General features: G+C 44.4%; 2 protein-coding genes across 2 annotated transcripts in view; one reads left to right on the plus strand and one right to left on the minus strand.

Moving 5' to 3' along the window:
- The window catches only part of LOC118788309 (A disintegrin and metalloproteinase with thrombospondin motifs 7-like), a 61,066-nt gene extending 47,936 nt beyond the window's left edge, over positions 1-13,130 (minus strand). The window contains exons 1-5 of the mRNA XM_036544268.1: positions 13,001-13,130; positions 9,122-9,489; positions 5,805-5,982; positions 4,653-4,846; positions 968-1,051 (exon numbers count right to left, since the gene is read on the minus strand). Coding sequence (XP_036400161.1) covers positions 968-1,051; positions 4,653-4,846; positions 5,805-5,982; positions 9,122-9,489; positions 13,001-13,130 — 954 coding nt within the window. The remainder of the gene's footprint in view (positions 1-967; positions 1,052-4,652; positions 4,847-5,804; positions 5,983-9,121; positions 9,490-13,000) is intronic.
- A 2,946-nt stretch (positions 13,131-16,076) lies between these two features.
- On the plus strand, positions 16,077-17,315 carry LOC118788310 (relaxin-3 receptor 1-like). Its single transcript, XM_036544269.1, has one exon. It carries the CDS (start codon positions 16,077-16,079, stop codon positions 17,313-17,315), a length of 1,239 nt encoding a protein of 412 aa, XP_036400162.1.
- Positions 17,316-18,447: the final 1,132 nt, after the last annotated feature.

Raw genomic sequence — 18,447 nt, forward strand, 5'->3', positions numbered from 1 at the left:
TTCTGCCCCAACTCCACAAACAATAGGACCACAGGGCCATTATTCCAATGTGTGTTTATAAAACAGAGTGCACAGGCACTGGGGCGGACTTTCACATCTTTGGTGTGCCTGTTATATGGAAAGCTACTGTCTCCAGATCTATGTGCAGCCTGGGTATCATCAATGGGTATCTCAGTCAAACATGAAACAGCTAGGAGACCAGTACTGTTTTAACGAAGTTATACATTTACATTTACACTTATTCATTTGGCAGACGCTTTTATCCAAAGCAACTTACAAGTGAGGTACAATACAACACAAGCGACAAACCATATAGAGTCAACAACATTATTAGTACTGCATGACAAAGTTCCAAAGGTTGGCCAGACGAGGGACCAACTCGCAGGTAAAGCTAGCAAGTGCGTTAAACCATTACAACCAAACCATTATGTTAAACTCTTGCAGCCAAACCATCGCAAGCAAATCATTACAATCAAACCATTATGTTAAACTCTTACAGCCAAACCATTACAATCAAACCATTATGTTAATTATTACAGCCAAACTGTTACAACCAAACCATTATGTTAAACTCTTGCAGCCAAACCATCGCAAGCAAATCATTACAACCAAACCATTATGTTAAACTCTTACAGCCAAACCATTACAATCAAACCATTATGTTAACTATTACAGCCAAACGGTTACATCTTTTCTTTAAACATAGTTTAGTAGGAGATGGGGGGAAGTGTTTCAGGTGCTCAGGTGAGAGCGGAAGAGCCATAGACAGAATCAGCCTGGCACATTATACTGCTTTCCCACTGTAGAGTTGGAACCAGGCTGACTCATTACACCCCTTTTCCTTGTGGAGCTGGAACCAAGCTGGCTCATTATATCTCACTGCAGTCACATAGCATTCAGGCCACACCCACAACTCTCACAGCATTAATGGGCCTCATACACAGACAGGGTTAAAATAGAACACCACCTCCTCGTGCTCCAGCACGATGAGCCGCACAACCACAATGTTGATGGAGTTCCCGATGCTGGCGTGCCGAAACAACCCTGCCACCTGAAACACACAGGACACCAGACAGCCAATTAGAGCGCTGCCACATGTCACATTATGTTACCAGATTACATCATCTTATGACTTCATGTTCTCCCTCAGCAGATGCCCCTCTATAGGATGAATAACCTTGGATTCAGACTGTCTGAAGTGGCTGTTTGGACAATCATGGATGTAATCTATACATGTGTTTGGAGAGCTGTGATAGGACTTTGCATAATTTTGGAAGGATGGAGGGAGAGATACATATGTCTGTAGCATGTCCTTGACAGTGGAGAAACAGTCTGTCAGCACCTTCTTTCATATTCTAATGTCAGGACAGTTTTTAATGTGTGCCACGCATTCATATAATAGCACTCTATAGTCCTGTCCTTCAAGCTGAGATGTGTATCCATAGCTACTCCAGGCATGAGGAACCACAAACAGTTAAAATAATTTCGCCTGTTCAAACAAATTCTGGCTCTTTTCTGGCGAGGTCTGTTTTTGCATTGCCTGCACACTGTGGGCTGTTTGCTCCATGGGGACTGCATTTCAGATCTCAGCAACTTTTGGCCTCTGGGCTGAACTTTGGAAACAGCAGGTGAAGGCAGCATGGCAGGCATTCATCTGCAGTGAGTGGCCTTGTATTTTGCCACTCTCTTTTTCAAAGAATTCACCTGGAGGTTTTGGGCCTGTATCCCAACCATCTGCATAGTGTGTAATTAAGTCCCGGAGGTTTAGTCAGTGTACAGTTATCTGCTGGACGTGTAGTTACTGTGTAATTATGTGCTGCAGGTGTAGTCAGTGTGTAATTATGTGCTGGAGGTGTAGTCAGTGTGTAATTAAGTCCTGGAGGTGTAGTTAGTGTGTAATTGTGCACTGGAGGTCTAGTCAGTGTGTAATTATGTGCTGGAGGTGTAGTCAGTGTGTCATTATGTGCTGGAGGTTTAGTCAGTGTGTAATTATGCCCTGAAGGTGTACTCAGTGTGCCATTATGTGTTGGAGGTGTAGTCAGTGTGCAACTATCCGATGGAGGTGTACTCAGTGTGCAACTATCCGATGGAGGTGTAGTCAGTGTGCAATTATCTGCTGGAGGTTTAGTCAGTGTGTAATTATGCCCTGAAGGTGTACTCAGTGTGCCATTATGTGTTGGAGGTGTAGTCAGTGTGCAACTATCCGATGGAGGTGTAGTCAGTGTGCAATTATCTGCTGGAGGTGTAGTCAGTGTGTAATTATGCCCTGGAGGTGTAGTCAGTGTGCAATTATCCGATGGAGGTGTAGTCAGTGTGCAATTATGCGCTGGAGGTGTAGTCAGTGCGTAATTATGCCCTGGAGGTGTAGTCAGTGTGCAATTATCCGATGGAGGTGTAGTCAGTGTGCAATTATGCGCTGGAGGTGTAGTCAGTGTGTAATTATGCCCTGGAGGTGTAGTCAGTGTGCAATTATGCGCTGGAGGTGTAGTCAGTGACAGGAAGACAGATAGAGATAGGGACTATCTGCCAGCTGATGCAGTTATTTTAATCTCTCATTCTCTCCTGTCCCCTTTCTCTCCATCTTTATCTCTATTTCTTCATCCTACTATCTCTTACTCTGACAGTTCCTTGACGGGACTTGCATTTTCTCCTGAGCCAGACAGGCGATCGCTTCACAAGTTGCTGGGCTTAATTAAAGAGGTGTCTTTACTGCTGTTTCCACAGTCCAGGGAGCAGCAGCTTCCAGGCACATGTAGTGATTATCAGGTTCTCATGTTGGAGGGCCTGAGGAGGTGTCCCAGAGCTCCCCAGCACTGTGCCACAAACAGCAGCACTCCACCCCAGCGTCACCTGTCCCTTTTATGTGAGCAGATGAGAAAATGCAGGAAAAAATTCTTTGCACCTTTTAGTAAGTCCATGAATAAATCTACAAAGAGAACACTTCTGTGTGCTTCTTTTGTCTTATTTTCCACTCATACAGTCTTTTTGAGAATCAGCAGTCCTTGTTTCCTATTAAGGTAGGAGAACTGAAGAACAAACTGCAGATCTTTGACATTGAACTGACTTTGTAACAGGCAACAGGCAAGTAGCCACAGGACAATATTTGCCTGTGTGAGTGAGATAGGTGTCATCCCACACCTGGAAATGTCAGCTCCACAATTACCTAAAATTACCCCCCCCCCCCCATGCAGCCTCATAATAGTCCCAGGATATACTAGATGTCCACTACCTGGTCCCAAATGTCCTGTAAAAGTTACTGGTTACTATTACACTGTTTGATAAGGTTTGAGTTGCATTGTTGATAATAGAGCGGGTGTTAATGAAAGCTGCATTCAGCTAAATGTCTGTTTTAGTTATACTGCCCCATTGTCATTTGCCTAAATGTATCTCATTATCCATAAGAAGGTAAACTGTTAAATGGCATCACACTTGCTGTATCCCGAATTTGGAGGCACTGTTTGGGTTCACTGTTAGCAGAACATTGCGGGTCTCACAAAGGTAAGATTTAAATTGTCAAGCGCTGAGTCATGGACGCTCTGCTGACAGCAAGCCACTGCGTGAGGATTGGTCAGTGCGGTCCTTTGTCTAAATGCCCGTGGGGCTCCACATCTCCAGCATTAAATAAAGGACTCATTCACTGTGCTGGAATTTTCCGCAATCCTGAGGGTGGAAAGGCTTCCACTCAAATGATGAAACTCTTAGCGGTGCGGTTGCCACAATCGCAACCATCTCATTCTGCGCCTCGGACACAAAGGCATCATGGGAAACATGCTACTGTGAGTTCTTTTTTTCCTGTGCCTTTGAGGTGCTAATAACCACATGCCACCACACAACACAATACCAACTGATTCTCCTGCACTGCACTGCCTGATTCTTCAGCACCGTGATGCTTGACTCTCTGTATTTCTCTCTGCAGCAGACCCGTTGCTTCAGCCTTTGGCCCTCCTCAGGCCTGTATTACAGGAGTCAGCTCTTAGAGACAGTCCCACACTTTAAGAGAGGAGTGCCCTGCCCCATAGAAAGGAGTGCCCCACCCTCCTGTCCCCACAGAGGGGATTACCCCACCCCTTGCTAAGGAAACTTCCTCCAGTAACTGCAGTCTGTAACAGCAGCTAGCCCCCGCAGGTTCACATTATTCTGGGAAAATGTGCCTAATGGAATGGGCCCGCCCCAGAGACGGCCTTGCTGACCTGGGGTCAGTACAGGAAGCGCTGACAGCACAGGGGTCACTATACAGGAAGCTGCAGATGTTAGGAAGAAGAGAGAGAGGAAGAGGGCAAAGACAAATTCACAGACCCACACATGGGAAGCAGCAGTGAGTTTAAACACAGTTTTCTAAAAAAAAGTGATGCCTGGGCAAAACAAGTCCTTTGTAAACAGATGGATGTTTCTGTGTCTGTGCTGAGGGATAAAATTTTAACCTCTATGATAATGTCAGAGAGAAAGACTAATTACAGCCCCATGATAATCTAGAAATAAATAGTTGATTTTAGCCTTAAACTGCAATAATCAGCATTAAAGTGATTATCTTTTTCATGTGACCCCAGAGGGCCCTGGGAAAAGGAGCATTTTCCCTGGACACCTCACTGGGGGGAGTGGTGGGGGGACATGCGATGGAGCACAGGCCTGGAGGACAGCAGGCAGACACTCACTATGTTCATGATTGCCAGCACATAGTTTTCCACGCCCTCGCTGCCGTGGTACTCCACCATCTTGGGGTCAGCCACCACCAGAGTCTCCACCCACTTCTCCGTGCTGACGGAGCGCTGTCGAATCCTGCGGCGGCCACGCCTCGCCTCCCACTGCTCCCGCCTGCGCTCCGCCCGAGCCACACGCCTCTGTGTGTCTGCAAACACAGGGGCCCCTCCCATTACATCACTGCTGAGGCTGAGCCAGTCACAGTTCAGCTTAACACAGCAATCACACCGGAGTTCAGACTTTGAGAAACTGCTCCTTCTTCTCCTGAAACGGCCTAGAACAGCAACCTCAGTCCTGGTCCCAGGGCCTTCTTTGTGAAATGGGGTTTATTTCCAATTGCTTTTAATTAATTTAGTTTGATTAGGTTGTTAACTGAATGCTTACTTGTGTTTACAGTAGTTTCTTCACAGTTAATCAAAGCAGTAACTTGTCCTTTTGGATATAGATGTGCTGTGCTTATCATTAAAGGTATATATAATGGCTTCATTCAACATTTTTTTGTGAATATTTGCCTCTTAAATTCAGGGCAGCTGTCTCATGTGTGCTGAATTAGTTGTTTAATGAACTGTTACTTGAATAAATTCGCTTCAGCTATGTTGAATGCTAATGTGCATTATTGGTTTAAAAATACAAATGCAGAGAATTAAATTAGTTATATTCACTTGCAACTCTCCATTACAAACACTTCCAGTACACTAAGGCTCAGAGACCAGGACTGAGTGGCACCAGTGTGTTTTTTTTTTTTTTCATTCAGAGGGATGCGAAGTAAACAGAGCAAACAGTAAACCAATGTTTTTTAGCTTGAAGGGAGGGAGACGAGCCTCTCTTTTCTCAGGGGGGCCTGGCTTACTGCGCTTCCCAGGCTTCAAATAATGCACAAAATCCCCTATGGAGACAATGTCTTGTTTCAGGCTCCATCAACTTCTGTTTTCTGTACTGTCACTGAAACCCAAACCCTTGTGTCCTCTCTCCACTCACAACGCCCCCCCCCCTCCCCAAAAAAAAAAATGTTGCAGAGACACAGAGAGGAGCACTAACCTCCGACCTCTGACCTCTGACCCCTTTCATTGAGTCATAAGATGTCAGAGGGAAAGCATGCACTGTACCTAGTACTCCACAGGCTCCATTGGGAGGGCGATCTCCAGGCAGGGGGGGAACCGGCCCACCCTCCGGCTCAGTGATGTGGCGTTTGTAGATCATATGGGCCTGTGGTGTGCCCTCCTCCCGCACTGCCTCCAGAGGCTGGATAAAAAACTCCTCTTCTGAGAGCTTGAACAGCCCTGTCTGCACAGAAGAGCAGAGAGAGGGAGAAAGAGGTAGAAAGAGGAAGAGAGGGAGCGAGATAGAGAGAAAGAGACATTGACTTCTTTATATCAAAAGGCCTTCATATAAAACTGTAAATAAAGAATAAGATTACTTACAATCCTGCCAAATGCAAATATGACCACAAAACCATAAGAATGACAAATAGCAAGGACACAGGATATCTTTTCAGAACACTGAAAAAGATTGCCTTCCTTTCCCTCGACCACATCAATATCAACAGCTCTACCTCATTCATATGAAAAACAGCCCCTTCTAACCTCCATCTTTTAAAAACTTTTCAAAGACAGAGAAATGGAAACTGGTCTTCTAGAATCCTTCTTAGCATATTAAACACGTTCTGATGCCCTTCATGATCTGTGGCTATGTACCTGCAAGATGCACCCCATGCAGATTGATTGCACAGTTGTTGTTAGGTCACCACTGACTCCAAACAGCTCAGCCTGGAGGAGGAGTTGTGTGCCACTTTTCCCCACCCTCCACTCAGGGTGTCATAAACACAAGCACCCACGCCAGCCAATGATGCCCCCTGGTCTGAGAACCCTGGCCTCAAGCACTGCTGCACGAAGGAGCACTTTCTGATTTTACCCTTCAGTGACACAAACTCAGAACTGGGACTCTGTGTCCCTGAATCCAGACAACTGTGCGGGTCACCCCAGAAGATATCTGACTGAAAGCTGATGAATACAGCAGCACTGCCCTCTAAATCCCATTTCCCAGGTGGGAAGAATGGAACACAGCGGCATTGACTCAAATCCTTCCTGGCCTTTAGTCGATTCACCTTTCAAGGCAATAAAACCATCAGGCACTGAAACCAACTTCAAACACTGAAACCACCATTTTCCTCTTAGCCACAGAGACCCTCATGTCAGGATCATCCTTATTAGGATGGGTGCATGTCCTGCCGCCCCTTGTTGTTTGTGGATTGTGACTAAGTAATGTATGTATGACATACCGGTCACGTTCTTGTGCTGCCTCATGCTTTGTACTCACGTTTTTATGACCTAAACTGCACTCAGCCTCATACTACTCATAATACTCATACTACATCATACCATATCATACCACAGCATACCACATCATATTGCATCATGTTGTGTTGTAATGCAATGATATCTGTGTGGGGTGTGGAACAGCATTTTGGGAAATGGTTTGCACAGCTAATTTGATTGCAAGGAGAGACAGCAGTCCTGTGGCTCCCTCTTACTCACTTCCCCAGGAAATCTGAGAATATTCCTTCACACTGCGAAACAAATATCCAATGGGAGCAAGGAGCCAGACAAACACAGCTCTGCTGTCCTGTCTCTCACCCCCCTCCACCCCCCCTCACACACACTCTCTTTGAACGGTGGCCAGATCTCTGTGTTGAGGCTGCTGACCTCAGATGAGCTCTTCATCTTGGCTGCGTGCAACTCTGTTGCTTGTCGATACGCCCCTAAAGGAGCCATCCAATCAACACCTCATACACATAAATTGCCTCCCCGAGCCAAGCCCCAGCCAAGCCCCAGCCTTTGCTCCATATTTCCAAAACTAATGTAGTGCAAGAGGCTCTGGGAGCAGGAGTCATTGGGAGAAAAACACCCACAAAAGGTATTTAAGCTGAATCTGATCAAGAATTCTTTAGTGGTTGTGTTCAGTTAGCCTGGCCTTGGGAAAAGGCACTCGTTAGTGAACACATTCGCTAATGAGCCGTTTGGAGAGCAGGTTCTCACTGGTCCCTGCTGCACAGACGCTAAGGATCAGCTGTGCTCAGCCTAGGGGGCAAGGGGCAGAGTGGGGTGGAGCTCAAGAGCAGGTACTGACACCTGGACTGCAGGAGGAGGAGGAGGAAGGAATGGCCGTACACTGCCTCAGGGACAAGTCCCCCCCCCACCCCCCACCCCCCCCACACACACACACACACACACACACACACACGCACACACAAACACAGGGGCACAAACAGCATGCAGATAAAGCTGCTGCAGCACATAAATCAAAATGACTGCGCAGCAGCCATGAGGTCACGGCAGTGTCTCCTCTGCCGCACTGGCACAGATGCTGTTCCTCACCAATGACAGCAATAATGGGGTCCCCTCACACCTTTCCTGCCTGTAGCAGACACCTGTTTCCAAGGAAACCTACGTTGCTTACAGTTATTTACCAGAAAATCATATACCCATTAATATAGATGGATATTTTACTGAAGCCATTCAGGATAAGTACTCCTCTAAGGATTTGAACTTTGACCCTCATAATTACAAATGCAGGTCTCTGACTGTTGCATCAACACTGTCTGCCACAACCCTGCCGTGAAAGAACACAAAGGACAGTGAATAGCCTCGGTGTCACAGGGCCTTCAGACATCATTCATCCATCCAATCAGGGAAGCCCATTACTGTCATCACCTCAAATGTTGTTTGATTCATGTGACACGCCCACATGTTTCATCATTCCGTCATTCCGTGACACCTCATGATCAAAGAGATGTGACATTGCTCACAACCTCACATTAATCCTCTCCAAGAGCCAGAGAAACTCCTGAAACATAATTATAATCAGTTTTGGGACTGGATTAAGTGTGTTCCCTCACTACTAAATTATGCAAAATGAAATATTCATAAAGGAGAACATTAAGTACAGCAGGTGAATCGCGGCAAAATGTGTCCTGATTTATTGATGCTTTAACTGTGTAGTCGTGGGCAAACTGCTCCTGCATTCTGAGATAATAATCATCAGAGTGATGTGCAGCCTCCACACAAACATGTGATTTTCACTTTAAAAACATTGCAGTCATATTCCATTATAGTTAGTGCGGTTTCCCACACCACTTTCTCCCTGCTACAGCATGACACAGCTGGATTTCTATTGCCCTGCCCTGTGACTTCAACCATTCCCATGTTGAGAAGGGAAAATCCATCCTAACTCATGGCCTAACCTTAAGACCTGCCCTGAAACCACTCCTGTTACTGAGAACACATTCATATTCTTTGTGAGAACATCAGTCATTCAGTTTGGTCCTCTACAGTGAGCATGCCAGCCTCTGGGATGCGCTACTGTGCTCCAAAATGGGGCGAGTTATCGCCCTGGTAGAGACAAAGATCCAGCCCAGGTCACTCACCAGTCCGTCGCAGGTGCTGATGGCTGCCCCGCCCCTCACTGTCGTCCGCTCCCACACTTGCCCAATGAAGTGGCAGAGGGCCTGGCCCCGGCTGCGTATTTTGGCGCCCTCCAGGCCACCATACCTATGCTCCATGAGGAAGCCGGGGGCCAGCAGGTGGGGGTTGAGGGTGAGGTTGAGGTGCAAATCCCGCCCACCATGGTGCAACTGGTAGAAAACCTGTAGGGGTCGCTGCTCCCCTGAGGAGGTGTCCCGCCGCTGGACCCGGCTGATACGGTGAGACACGGAGTCCGACACAAACCGCCCATGCCCGTCCACCCGGGACGGGTAGACCACCTCATAGTGGGCCGTTCCTGGAGATGATCCCCCTGTAGAAGCACACACAACACCAGCTCAACATTCCGCCTCTAGATGACTACCCCTGTGACACTCCTTTTTCAGCAACAAAACAAGCACAAATCAATTATATAAACTGCTGAAAATCTGTTAAACAAATAGCCATCGCGGTTAGACCAAATAGCTCTTCCCTAAGTGTCTGCACAATCAAATATGAGTGTCCTTGGTCATTACAGCATCACAGTGTTAAGGGTTAAGTTATTCTCAGAGTGTTGGATAGCGGTACAGTCTGCCCCACAAGGCTGATGGGTTTGTAGATGGTGGGATGATAGCCGTTGCTGAAATCGTGCAAAGACTGACCTGTGCACCAAGTGGGAATCATTGCACCAGTTCATACATTCTAAACAATTTAAACCACATGGCCCATCATAACAGTTCAAGAGAGTTTCTCTCCTAATAGACTCACCCACACTAATTAGCATTCTGAGTGCTGCAACTACAAAGAGAACATGGCAGTACAAGAGAGCACCTGCCCTTGAGAGCAGCCGCTCCATTCAAACAAACTTTATTTAGCGACTCTGCTTTCCCGCATTGACTGAATGGACGAGTATTTGTTTCTGTTGTTCGGAAAGGTTAACCCAAGGTTTCCAGCCTGAACCTAATGGGACTTTACTCTGACTCACTGCCCTAATGAGGCACAGTTCTCATAACGGGTCACCGATATAATGCGGCACTGCACACACGATGAGTCACTGCTCCCTTTCTGTGAGAATCCGGAACACTGGAAATCAAAATATTGGCGTATACCACAGAGATCTCTCCTTCCACTCCAACATTACTGCTCAGTCTAAACACTGGGTCTCATATTCATGTTTATGTTTATCATACCCACAATTTCGGACACCTGCACATGGAGTGCTGTCTCATCAGCATCATCAGCAGGACCCAGCTCAGCACAGGACTCTCTCTCAGTCTGATACCAAGGGCATGGAAGAATTTGGTACATACACAACAACATAAGCAGAAACAGATGTACCTTTGCCTCAAACTGAAATGTTTCATAATGTCCAATGTTCAACTAAACAGAAACAGCTACTCGGGAATGTTTATTTCCATAAAACAGCTGTTCATGTTACTTTTAATAGCAGTGGCATCCAAAATGGAACAACACATGCCTTAAATGCAACAAAACGCTTTCTGTCAAAGTGTCTTTACATATTTTATATTAATTGTACTTAGTGGACAGCATAAGACTTCTTGGGATCTGTTGCAAGCCACTCTGTAAAATGATCAGATGATAATGATAATGATAATTATAATGACAATGGTAATGAGAATGGCTACTGCATGAGGGGCAGGCCCATGGTTGGATGGGGTCAGCTGTGTTCAGCATGCTCTGTTGCTCCTGCGACTGTTGGATGCACTTTGTGTAATAAGAAGAAAGGCTCATCTCCAGTGGTGTCTGAAAGAGAGGCTGGTCAAAGTTAGGCACTCACTGTCTTAAGCTGGAACCGTACAAATAACATGACTGCTTGGTTATACTTTGACTATGTCTCTTGTATTAGAAATAAGTATTTTAGAAGATGTTTACACCTGTTTAACAGGCATAACTAATTAGTAATGTCGGTTAATGATTAGAAATATCTGTCTAACTTAGGAAGTTAAGTGGTTATCCAGCAACCCATCTTTTGGATGAGATGTTAAGCTGAGGTTCTGACTCTCTGTGGTCATTAAAGATCCCATGGTGCTTGTTGCAAAGAGTAGAAGGTTCCCCGGGCTCCTGGCTAAATGCCCAACAAGGTTCTTTCAATCTGATCATTTAATAATTGCCCTATTTAATTGGCTAAATAATTCCCTACCCGTCCACCTCATCTAATGTTTGGCGAGTGTTGAGGTGTAAATGGCTGCTGTGCCTGACCCAAGTTGGGGACGCACACTGGTGGTGGTCGAGATGAGTCAACCCCCTGCATTGTAAAGTGCTTTCAGAAGCATGAAATGCACCATATAAATGCAATCCATTATTATGATTCATAAGAACAACTGATGTAATGGTGTGCTGAGAACTATAGGCCTAGTTAAACTTCACATTCATCACCAGTCATCAGGACTGACAGCCTTTTATAAATTAACCACATTCTGTCAGGCGTTCAGTTCTGAGACTAAAGAAGAGATCATCAAAGAGCCATCATTACTGGCAGCACTTACAAAGCACACTTTAACATGGCAGGAGCAATGGACCATACTGAACACAACCTACCGCATCCACACATGCATCAGTCTCTCACACAGCGCTGTCAGAAGACTGGATTACAGTGACAATAGAGACACTGTGAGTGACCCCTGTTGTTTGAAGCATGTGCCACATATAAACCACCTCACCTGTACCTGGCTGCCCAAAAGAACCGCTCTTACCCTCATAGGTACCCAGATATTTACATTTGCATTTAGTCATTTAGAAGATGCTCTTATTGTGAGCAACTTAAAAAAGTGCATTCAATAGGTTAGGCCATTAGTTACAAAAAACACTAAAACATTAGTGCCATTCTTGAAATAGTTCCATTGTGGGAAACATTGTCAAAGAACACACAAGCTTAAACTATTACCATGCAACATGAAGATTGGACTGTGCAATCTGGTAAAGTTACAGGTAAAACTGAACATATTTGGTACCAAATAGCATTGTCACCTAACAGAAGTTAACAATTAACAGAAGCTGTTGTTTCTTTTGAGCTGATAGATGTCATCATGGGTCAGTGTCACACAAGACACCTTCAATTCAACTGATGAAAACGTTAGATTATGACCATAATGTTGAACGCCAGATGTGCTTTCAATAATACAGAGGTTTGCTCGGTGTAACTGACCTCAAAAAATCTTGCAGAGTCTCCCCTAGTTAATTTTAGAAAGAAAGTCTCACATTCTACATTTTCTTGGATTACACTGACGAAATGCGACAATAGAAACTCGTTTATTCGCCTAACATATGACCCGTAACGCTAGGGGGCGCTACGAGTCCACAGAGATTCTTGACAAGACCGATAGAAGAGAGCTGATAAGAGTTGCGCTGTGTTAGTCCGTAAATATTTTTTAATGCAAACGTACAGTGCTGTACTTCACACATGATCATACTTTACGCAAAGACTGTACGAGCACGCTCTGCCTCTTTGCCCACTGAACCATACTGCAGCCGCACAGAAAATTTGCGGAACGGATCTGGGAATAGCGGAGAGAAATGGCAGTGAAAGCTGGCGGGACCCTTGAAAACCCCGCAACAAACCAGTTTCAAGTGTCTCCTGTAACTGAATTTACCAAAATGTGTTCAACACACGATGGTACAAAAAGTGGTACAAAATGGTACAAAAAAACGGGGGTTCCCAGTATGCTAAGTAATGCAATAACTAAGTAGGGTGCTGAGAACAACACTCATATATAATAGTCATGCCACATACGAAACGTTTGGCAGCAACACAATTCATAGCGCTTATTGAGTAATATTTGCACTGTGGAGTGTGTAATTTGAACACTTGTAACGAATCTACTCACCCGGTCCTCGTTCAAGCCCGAAGGTTTTGCCGTTTCCCAGCACGACAACTATCCCTGCAGCTATTAAAACATGAGTGGCAGAAAAGGTCTGTCCGAAGACGCGAGATCGGAAATCCCAGAGAATCAGCATGTTGCAGAGTGGAGAGAGGACACATCGATTTTATCCTTCCTCCTGAAAAACAGTGTCATTTCAGAGACGTCTCATTTTTGGTTTAAACTTTTTTGCGCAAATTTAATGTTATTAAAGAATTAACGTTTTTTATCGTCAAAACGGGGTGTAGAGAATGGATTAAAATGCGGTTGTGTGCCTTTCCAGCAGGCTCGGCTGCTGGTAGAACCCCCCCGCTACACCTCTCTGCGAATGGGGGCCTCCTCATTCCCGGGCCTCGGGGCGGCTGTTTGTGTTGATGTTTGCTGGCTAGAGACTGCCCCCTAAACAATTCAGGGCAGCTCGAAAGTTTCTCTGACAAAACCAAACTTACAGAAACGCCCTCTTTTTGAGGACGTGGGGAGTGAGGTGGGAGGACTCGTGTGAATGCCTCTATTATTAAGAGCCCAGAGTCCAACAGTGAGAGACAGTGCTAAATGGGCTGATGAACGCCGCCGTGGCAGGGAGGTCTAATAATAGTGAACAACTCAACATTGTTGAGCGGGAAACCTCAGGCGCTGTTGAATCAAACCTGCCGTGTTATTTTCAGAAAGACACTTTTCTTAGAATATTTCAGTAATACTCGAGATTTTAAGATTTGAACACATTACATTATTACGATTTAGGAGACGCTCTTATCCAGAGCGATTTATATAAAGTAGGTTACTGTTTTATCCGTTCATACACATTTACTGAGTCAATTGTGGATACCTTGTCCAAAGGGTGTATCAGCAGTGTCCCAGCAGGGAATCGAACCAGCAACGTTGCGGTTAGGCTACGAGTGCTGCTCCCTACTACTAAACCTCTGGTGTCCCAGAGAGCAAAGGAAATGGTACATGGTCGCAAGACAGAGTGATACTGGCCTACATGACCACGCAGATAATGAGGGAGCTTCAGTTTGACTTCGTGTGCCAATATATCTTGTGTTTGTGTACTTTCAGCAAAAGATAGGCCTATTGGTATTATTTCTGGCTGAAGGCATATATTGACTGCGAATTGTCAGTTATATGAAAACAATGGAATTATGGCTGTATCTACAGCAGATACTTTCGTATCATTTCAGTGGTGCTTTACTCTGATGGCTATTTCACTAATCACATGCAGCGCTGCGAGCCGTCAGTTAAATTGATATAATTGTTGGTATAAAAGACTCATAAAGGGATACGTTAAGGACCAACCAACATTAATGACATCAATATGATGATCTGATTCAAATATAATTTCGTTGTTTCTGTTCAATTCCCCTGGTCAGTCTTACCGGTAACAGTTTCACTTGTTTTTATTTTTAACTTCTTTGTGAACACCCTAAACCATGGCGTCTTACGTACCTGCTGACGGGAAACGGCAACTACAACAGGGTATATGCCCAGTTATTTAACTACTATGTCACTGCTCCCGCAGAAGTGTTCGGTGTTGTCGTTATGAAGTCACTTAATCTTTGCATATAAATAGGCCTAAGCAAAACATGTATTTGTAAAAAAAAAAACAAAAAAAAAAAACAAAACCGCGGGTAATAGTACGAAATGGCCCCGGTTCCTTGGGTCCCCTCAACGTGTGCGCCCTCTTGCGGAATATCAGCATTGTGTCACAATTAAAGGGACAAGAGTGCAGTATAATTCAATATAGTGTGAAATTTCTAGATGTGAGTCAAACAACAATGTAAAATAATATAACCATAAAACATATATATTGGATATGGTAGTTAATTTGAAATTAAAACTTGATGGATGAATCAACCTGGAAAACTATGTCAGTTATGTTTCACTGTATCTGGTTCTTTCTCAGCTAAATGTCTTTCAAGTACACATTCCTTTTGAAATTGAGTGATCTAAAATAGATAGCTCAGGTCAGATCGGTTACCGTTCGAGGTAATGAACCCATTTGCAGATAGCACGTGTACTGGTGTGGTGTGTTGCTGCGATATCAAAGCTTGCGAGCGCTGTCACTTCAGCACCATCGCCTGAATGCGGAAGCCGACAAAGAATAATTAACGCCTTCAATGTAGCCATACTGTATTCCCTACCAGTTAATTTCCTTATAATTGGAATAAAACTTAATGAAGCATGAATTCATTAAGTACACTGAATTAAACGAATATACGCTCCCATGAGATCCATTCATTCTCCAGGAACGACGTTAATATGGATTTTTCCCCTGACAGATTTGGCTCTTTGCCAATGCAATTATGTCACGGCGAACTCAAAGCTTATCAAATTGTATAAGTGATTTTTAAGTGACTGCTGGCTGCATGTTTGTGGTGGCGCTTCAACAGTGGCAACACGTCAGATGAGCTGGAACAGGAAAAAAAAGCGTGTCCCTTTTGATGTATGCATTACTGGACTGTATGTACAATTGCAATCGTTTAACAATAAGTTAATCAAGAGCTGATTTCTTTTATCTATGGAGCTGCAGAAACATTTTCATAAATAATAAGATGACATTCAATTTAGACTCTATTGAGCTTTTTTAAAACTTCGAATAACTAATTCCTTTTTCAATTTTTACATTTATGTAAAGTGACTGTGAAATGAATTAAACGTATTGCATGAGTGAAAGAATGTCATACTATTTTAAATTATTTTAAAAACAAAAAGGCATAACGACTAATGTCCCTCCCACTTCCCTCAAACCAATGTGTTTTCAGGATTTGATCTACATCTGATCCCCGACTAGCAACTCCTGTCAATCAAACTACTTGGGACCAATCCGTGACACTCGGGGGCAGACGCCCAGTTACGGACTTGTATTAAAATGTTCGCAAAATGCGATTGTGCCAGCGCAATATTGTACACAGCACAAGGTAGAGCAACTGGATAAGCCAGTCTGGAAATGTACATGTGCAGCTTTTTAAGAATATGGCAGGAAGATATCAGAAGTCCGTTACCTCTTTTTTAAAAACATGCAAGTGTGTAATGTTTAATTGTTGATATGCAATCAGCAAATAGGCTGGTGCTGATGAAAGCGCCTGCAGTCGCGCGCTTATCAGAAATGATGGGAGAGTTTCTCAACAACACCGGTAACGGCGCATCAAACAAGTCTCTGATGGACCAGGACAGATTCAGCAGCCTAGAGGACATAGACGTGACCGCGGACGGTAGTCCGGCTCTCAGATTCATTATCTCCACTGTGTATTCGGTAGTTTGCGCTGTGGGCTTAATGGGGAATCTACTGGTCTTTTTCCTAATGAAGGTAAGACAAGGGAGAAAGAAATCCACCATAAACTTCTTCATTCTCAACCTGGCTGTGACAGACTTCCAGTTTGTGTTGACTCTCCCTTTCTGGGCGGTGGACACCGCTCTGGACTTCAGCTGGCCGTTTGGAGATGCGATGTGCAAGATCATTCTCTCCGTGACTGTGATGAACATGTACGCCAGCGTGTTCTTTCTCACGGCCATGAGCATCACGCGCTACTGGTCTGTCGCCTCAGCTCTGAAGAACCGAACCCGTCAGACTTACTGCTCGGTGAAATGGGTGAGCGCGGTGCTGTGGGTCTCAGCCACTGTGGCCACCGCACCGACATCGATCTTCTCCACGGTGACAAACGTGGCCGGGGAAAAGCTCTGTCTGTTGAAGTTCCCTGATGGCCAGTACTGGTTGGCGCTCTACCACCTTCAGAAAATCCTGGTCGCCTTTGTTTTACCAATGTTAATAGTTACAATCTGCTACATTTTGCTTCTGCGGTTCATCCGTCGGCGGAGCATGAATAACAACCGCCCCAAGCGGAGGTCGAGAGTCACCAAATCTGTCACCATCGTGGTTCTTTCGTTCTTTCTTTGCTGGATGCCGAACCACGCCATCACATTCTGGGGTGTCCTGGTTAAGTTCAACGCGGTCTACTGGGATCAAACGTACTACATGGTTCACACCTACGTGTTTCCAGTGACTGTCTGTCTAGCCCATGCCAACAGCTGTTTAAACCCAGTTCTGTACTGTCTTATGAGAAGAGAATTTAGGAAGATGCTGAAAGATCTGTTTTGGAGAATTTCTTCACCCGCTATATCTAACGCCTGCGCAATTCGTCAATTTTCCGGCACCTTAAAACCAGAAAATGAGGACACACAGGTGGTTATTCCGCTGAACGTCATTGACACTGAACATTGTAGACTGTCCGTCATTAACGGACAATGTGAAGCCCTGCAGTCTTCTAGCGCCATGCAGAGAAAATAAACAAGTGATCGTGAAACGATGGAAATGCACACTGCGCAAATATTTCAAATAACTGAAAATATACAAATACCAGCAACTAAATTTGTCAGTCTGCAGAGATTTTTTTGTCTTCAAAAGTTAGTATATCAAATCGCATTTTTAAAACCATTTGCGTGCGTTGTGTTCCATTTCTAAGCCTTCCTGCTGCTCAGACCTCGTGCATGAGCTTTGAAAATTCCATTGATGCCAGCGTGTGGAAGATGACATGCAATTTAAAAAGTAAAACGTAGATCCAAATATGATACTAGCAGGACCCTTTGAATTGCTCCCGTATTAATAACGTAGAAAAAAAAAACTCAAAATGTGGCGTATGTTTGCTCTTACTCAGTTTTGGCACGTGTCGTAATATTTACGCAGTAAGGATATCTACAACACACGCGCTTGTTTCGTGGACTTACACTGTGGTATGTTGTGATTTTAAGTGTGAACATTGCAAAATTAAGATAATGTTGAGGGTGCGATGGATTGTTCACTTTTTCCTTTTTTGAAACAGTATACGGAGTCCTTTTGAGAAACTGAACTCTGTCCCATCCTTATTTGTACATTGAAATAATATCTCTGATGCCTTCATAGCTCAAGCATTGCCTTTACAACCGTGAACATGCAGTTACGTTACCGGAGGAATGTCGCGGCGTAAGAAGCATTCCGGGAGCTTTTTGTGTTTCAAATGTGAGGAATGTTTATATATTCCAATGTAAATTGTGTACTATTGAGTAAATTAATGTATAGACAAACTGTCAGTGCGGTTCTGTTTGTAAAATACGTCGCATAATGAAATGTTTTCTTATTTATGAGTAATTAAACATTTTGTCTAGCCTGATTTATGCTACACATTCACAGCAATTAGGTGTGAAGATATTGCCAAAGCAATATTTTTTACATCATTAGACAAACATCACTGGCTCGCAGAAAGAGAGGTACTTGTCCCACATGGCATGCTATGGCACATGTTACCTAAGATTTATAATGTTAAACTTGCCGGGATATTATAAACATGAATACGGGCACACACACTTTCCTACAGTACATCCACTCTCAGCAGCGCTTGCCAGCTTCACTGGAACAGCAGAGGTCCCAGAGAGATAACCCTGAA

Source organism: Megalops cyprinoides, chromosome 13 (assembly GCF_013368585.1).
Source record: "Megalops cyprinoides isolate fMegCyp1 chromosome 13, fMegCyp1.pri, whole genome shotgun sequence".
Taxonomy (NCBI): domain Eukaryota; kingdom Metazoa; phylum Chordata; class Actinopteri; order Elopiformes; family Megalopidae; genus Megalops; species Megalops cyprinoides.

Bases quoted from the DNA above. Each gene is read 5' to 3' on its own strand.
- LOC118788310 (XM_036544269.1), top strand. From the start codon at position 16,077: ATGCAATCAGCAAATAGGCTGGTGCTGATGAAAGCGCCTGCAGTCGCG.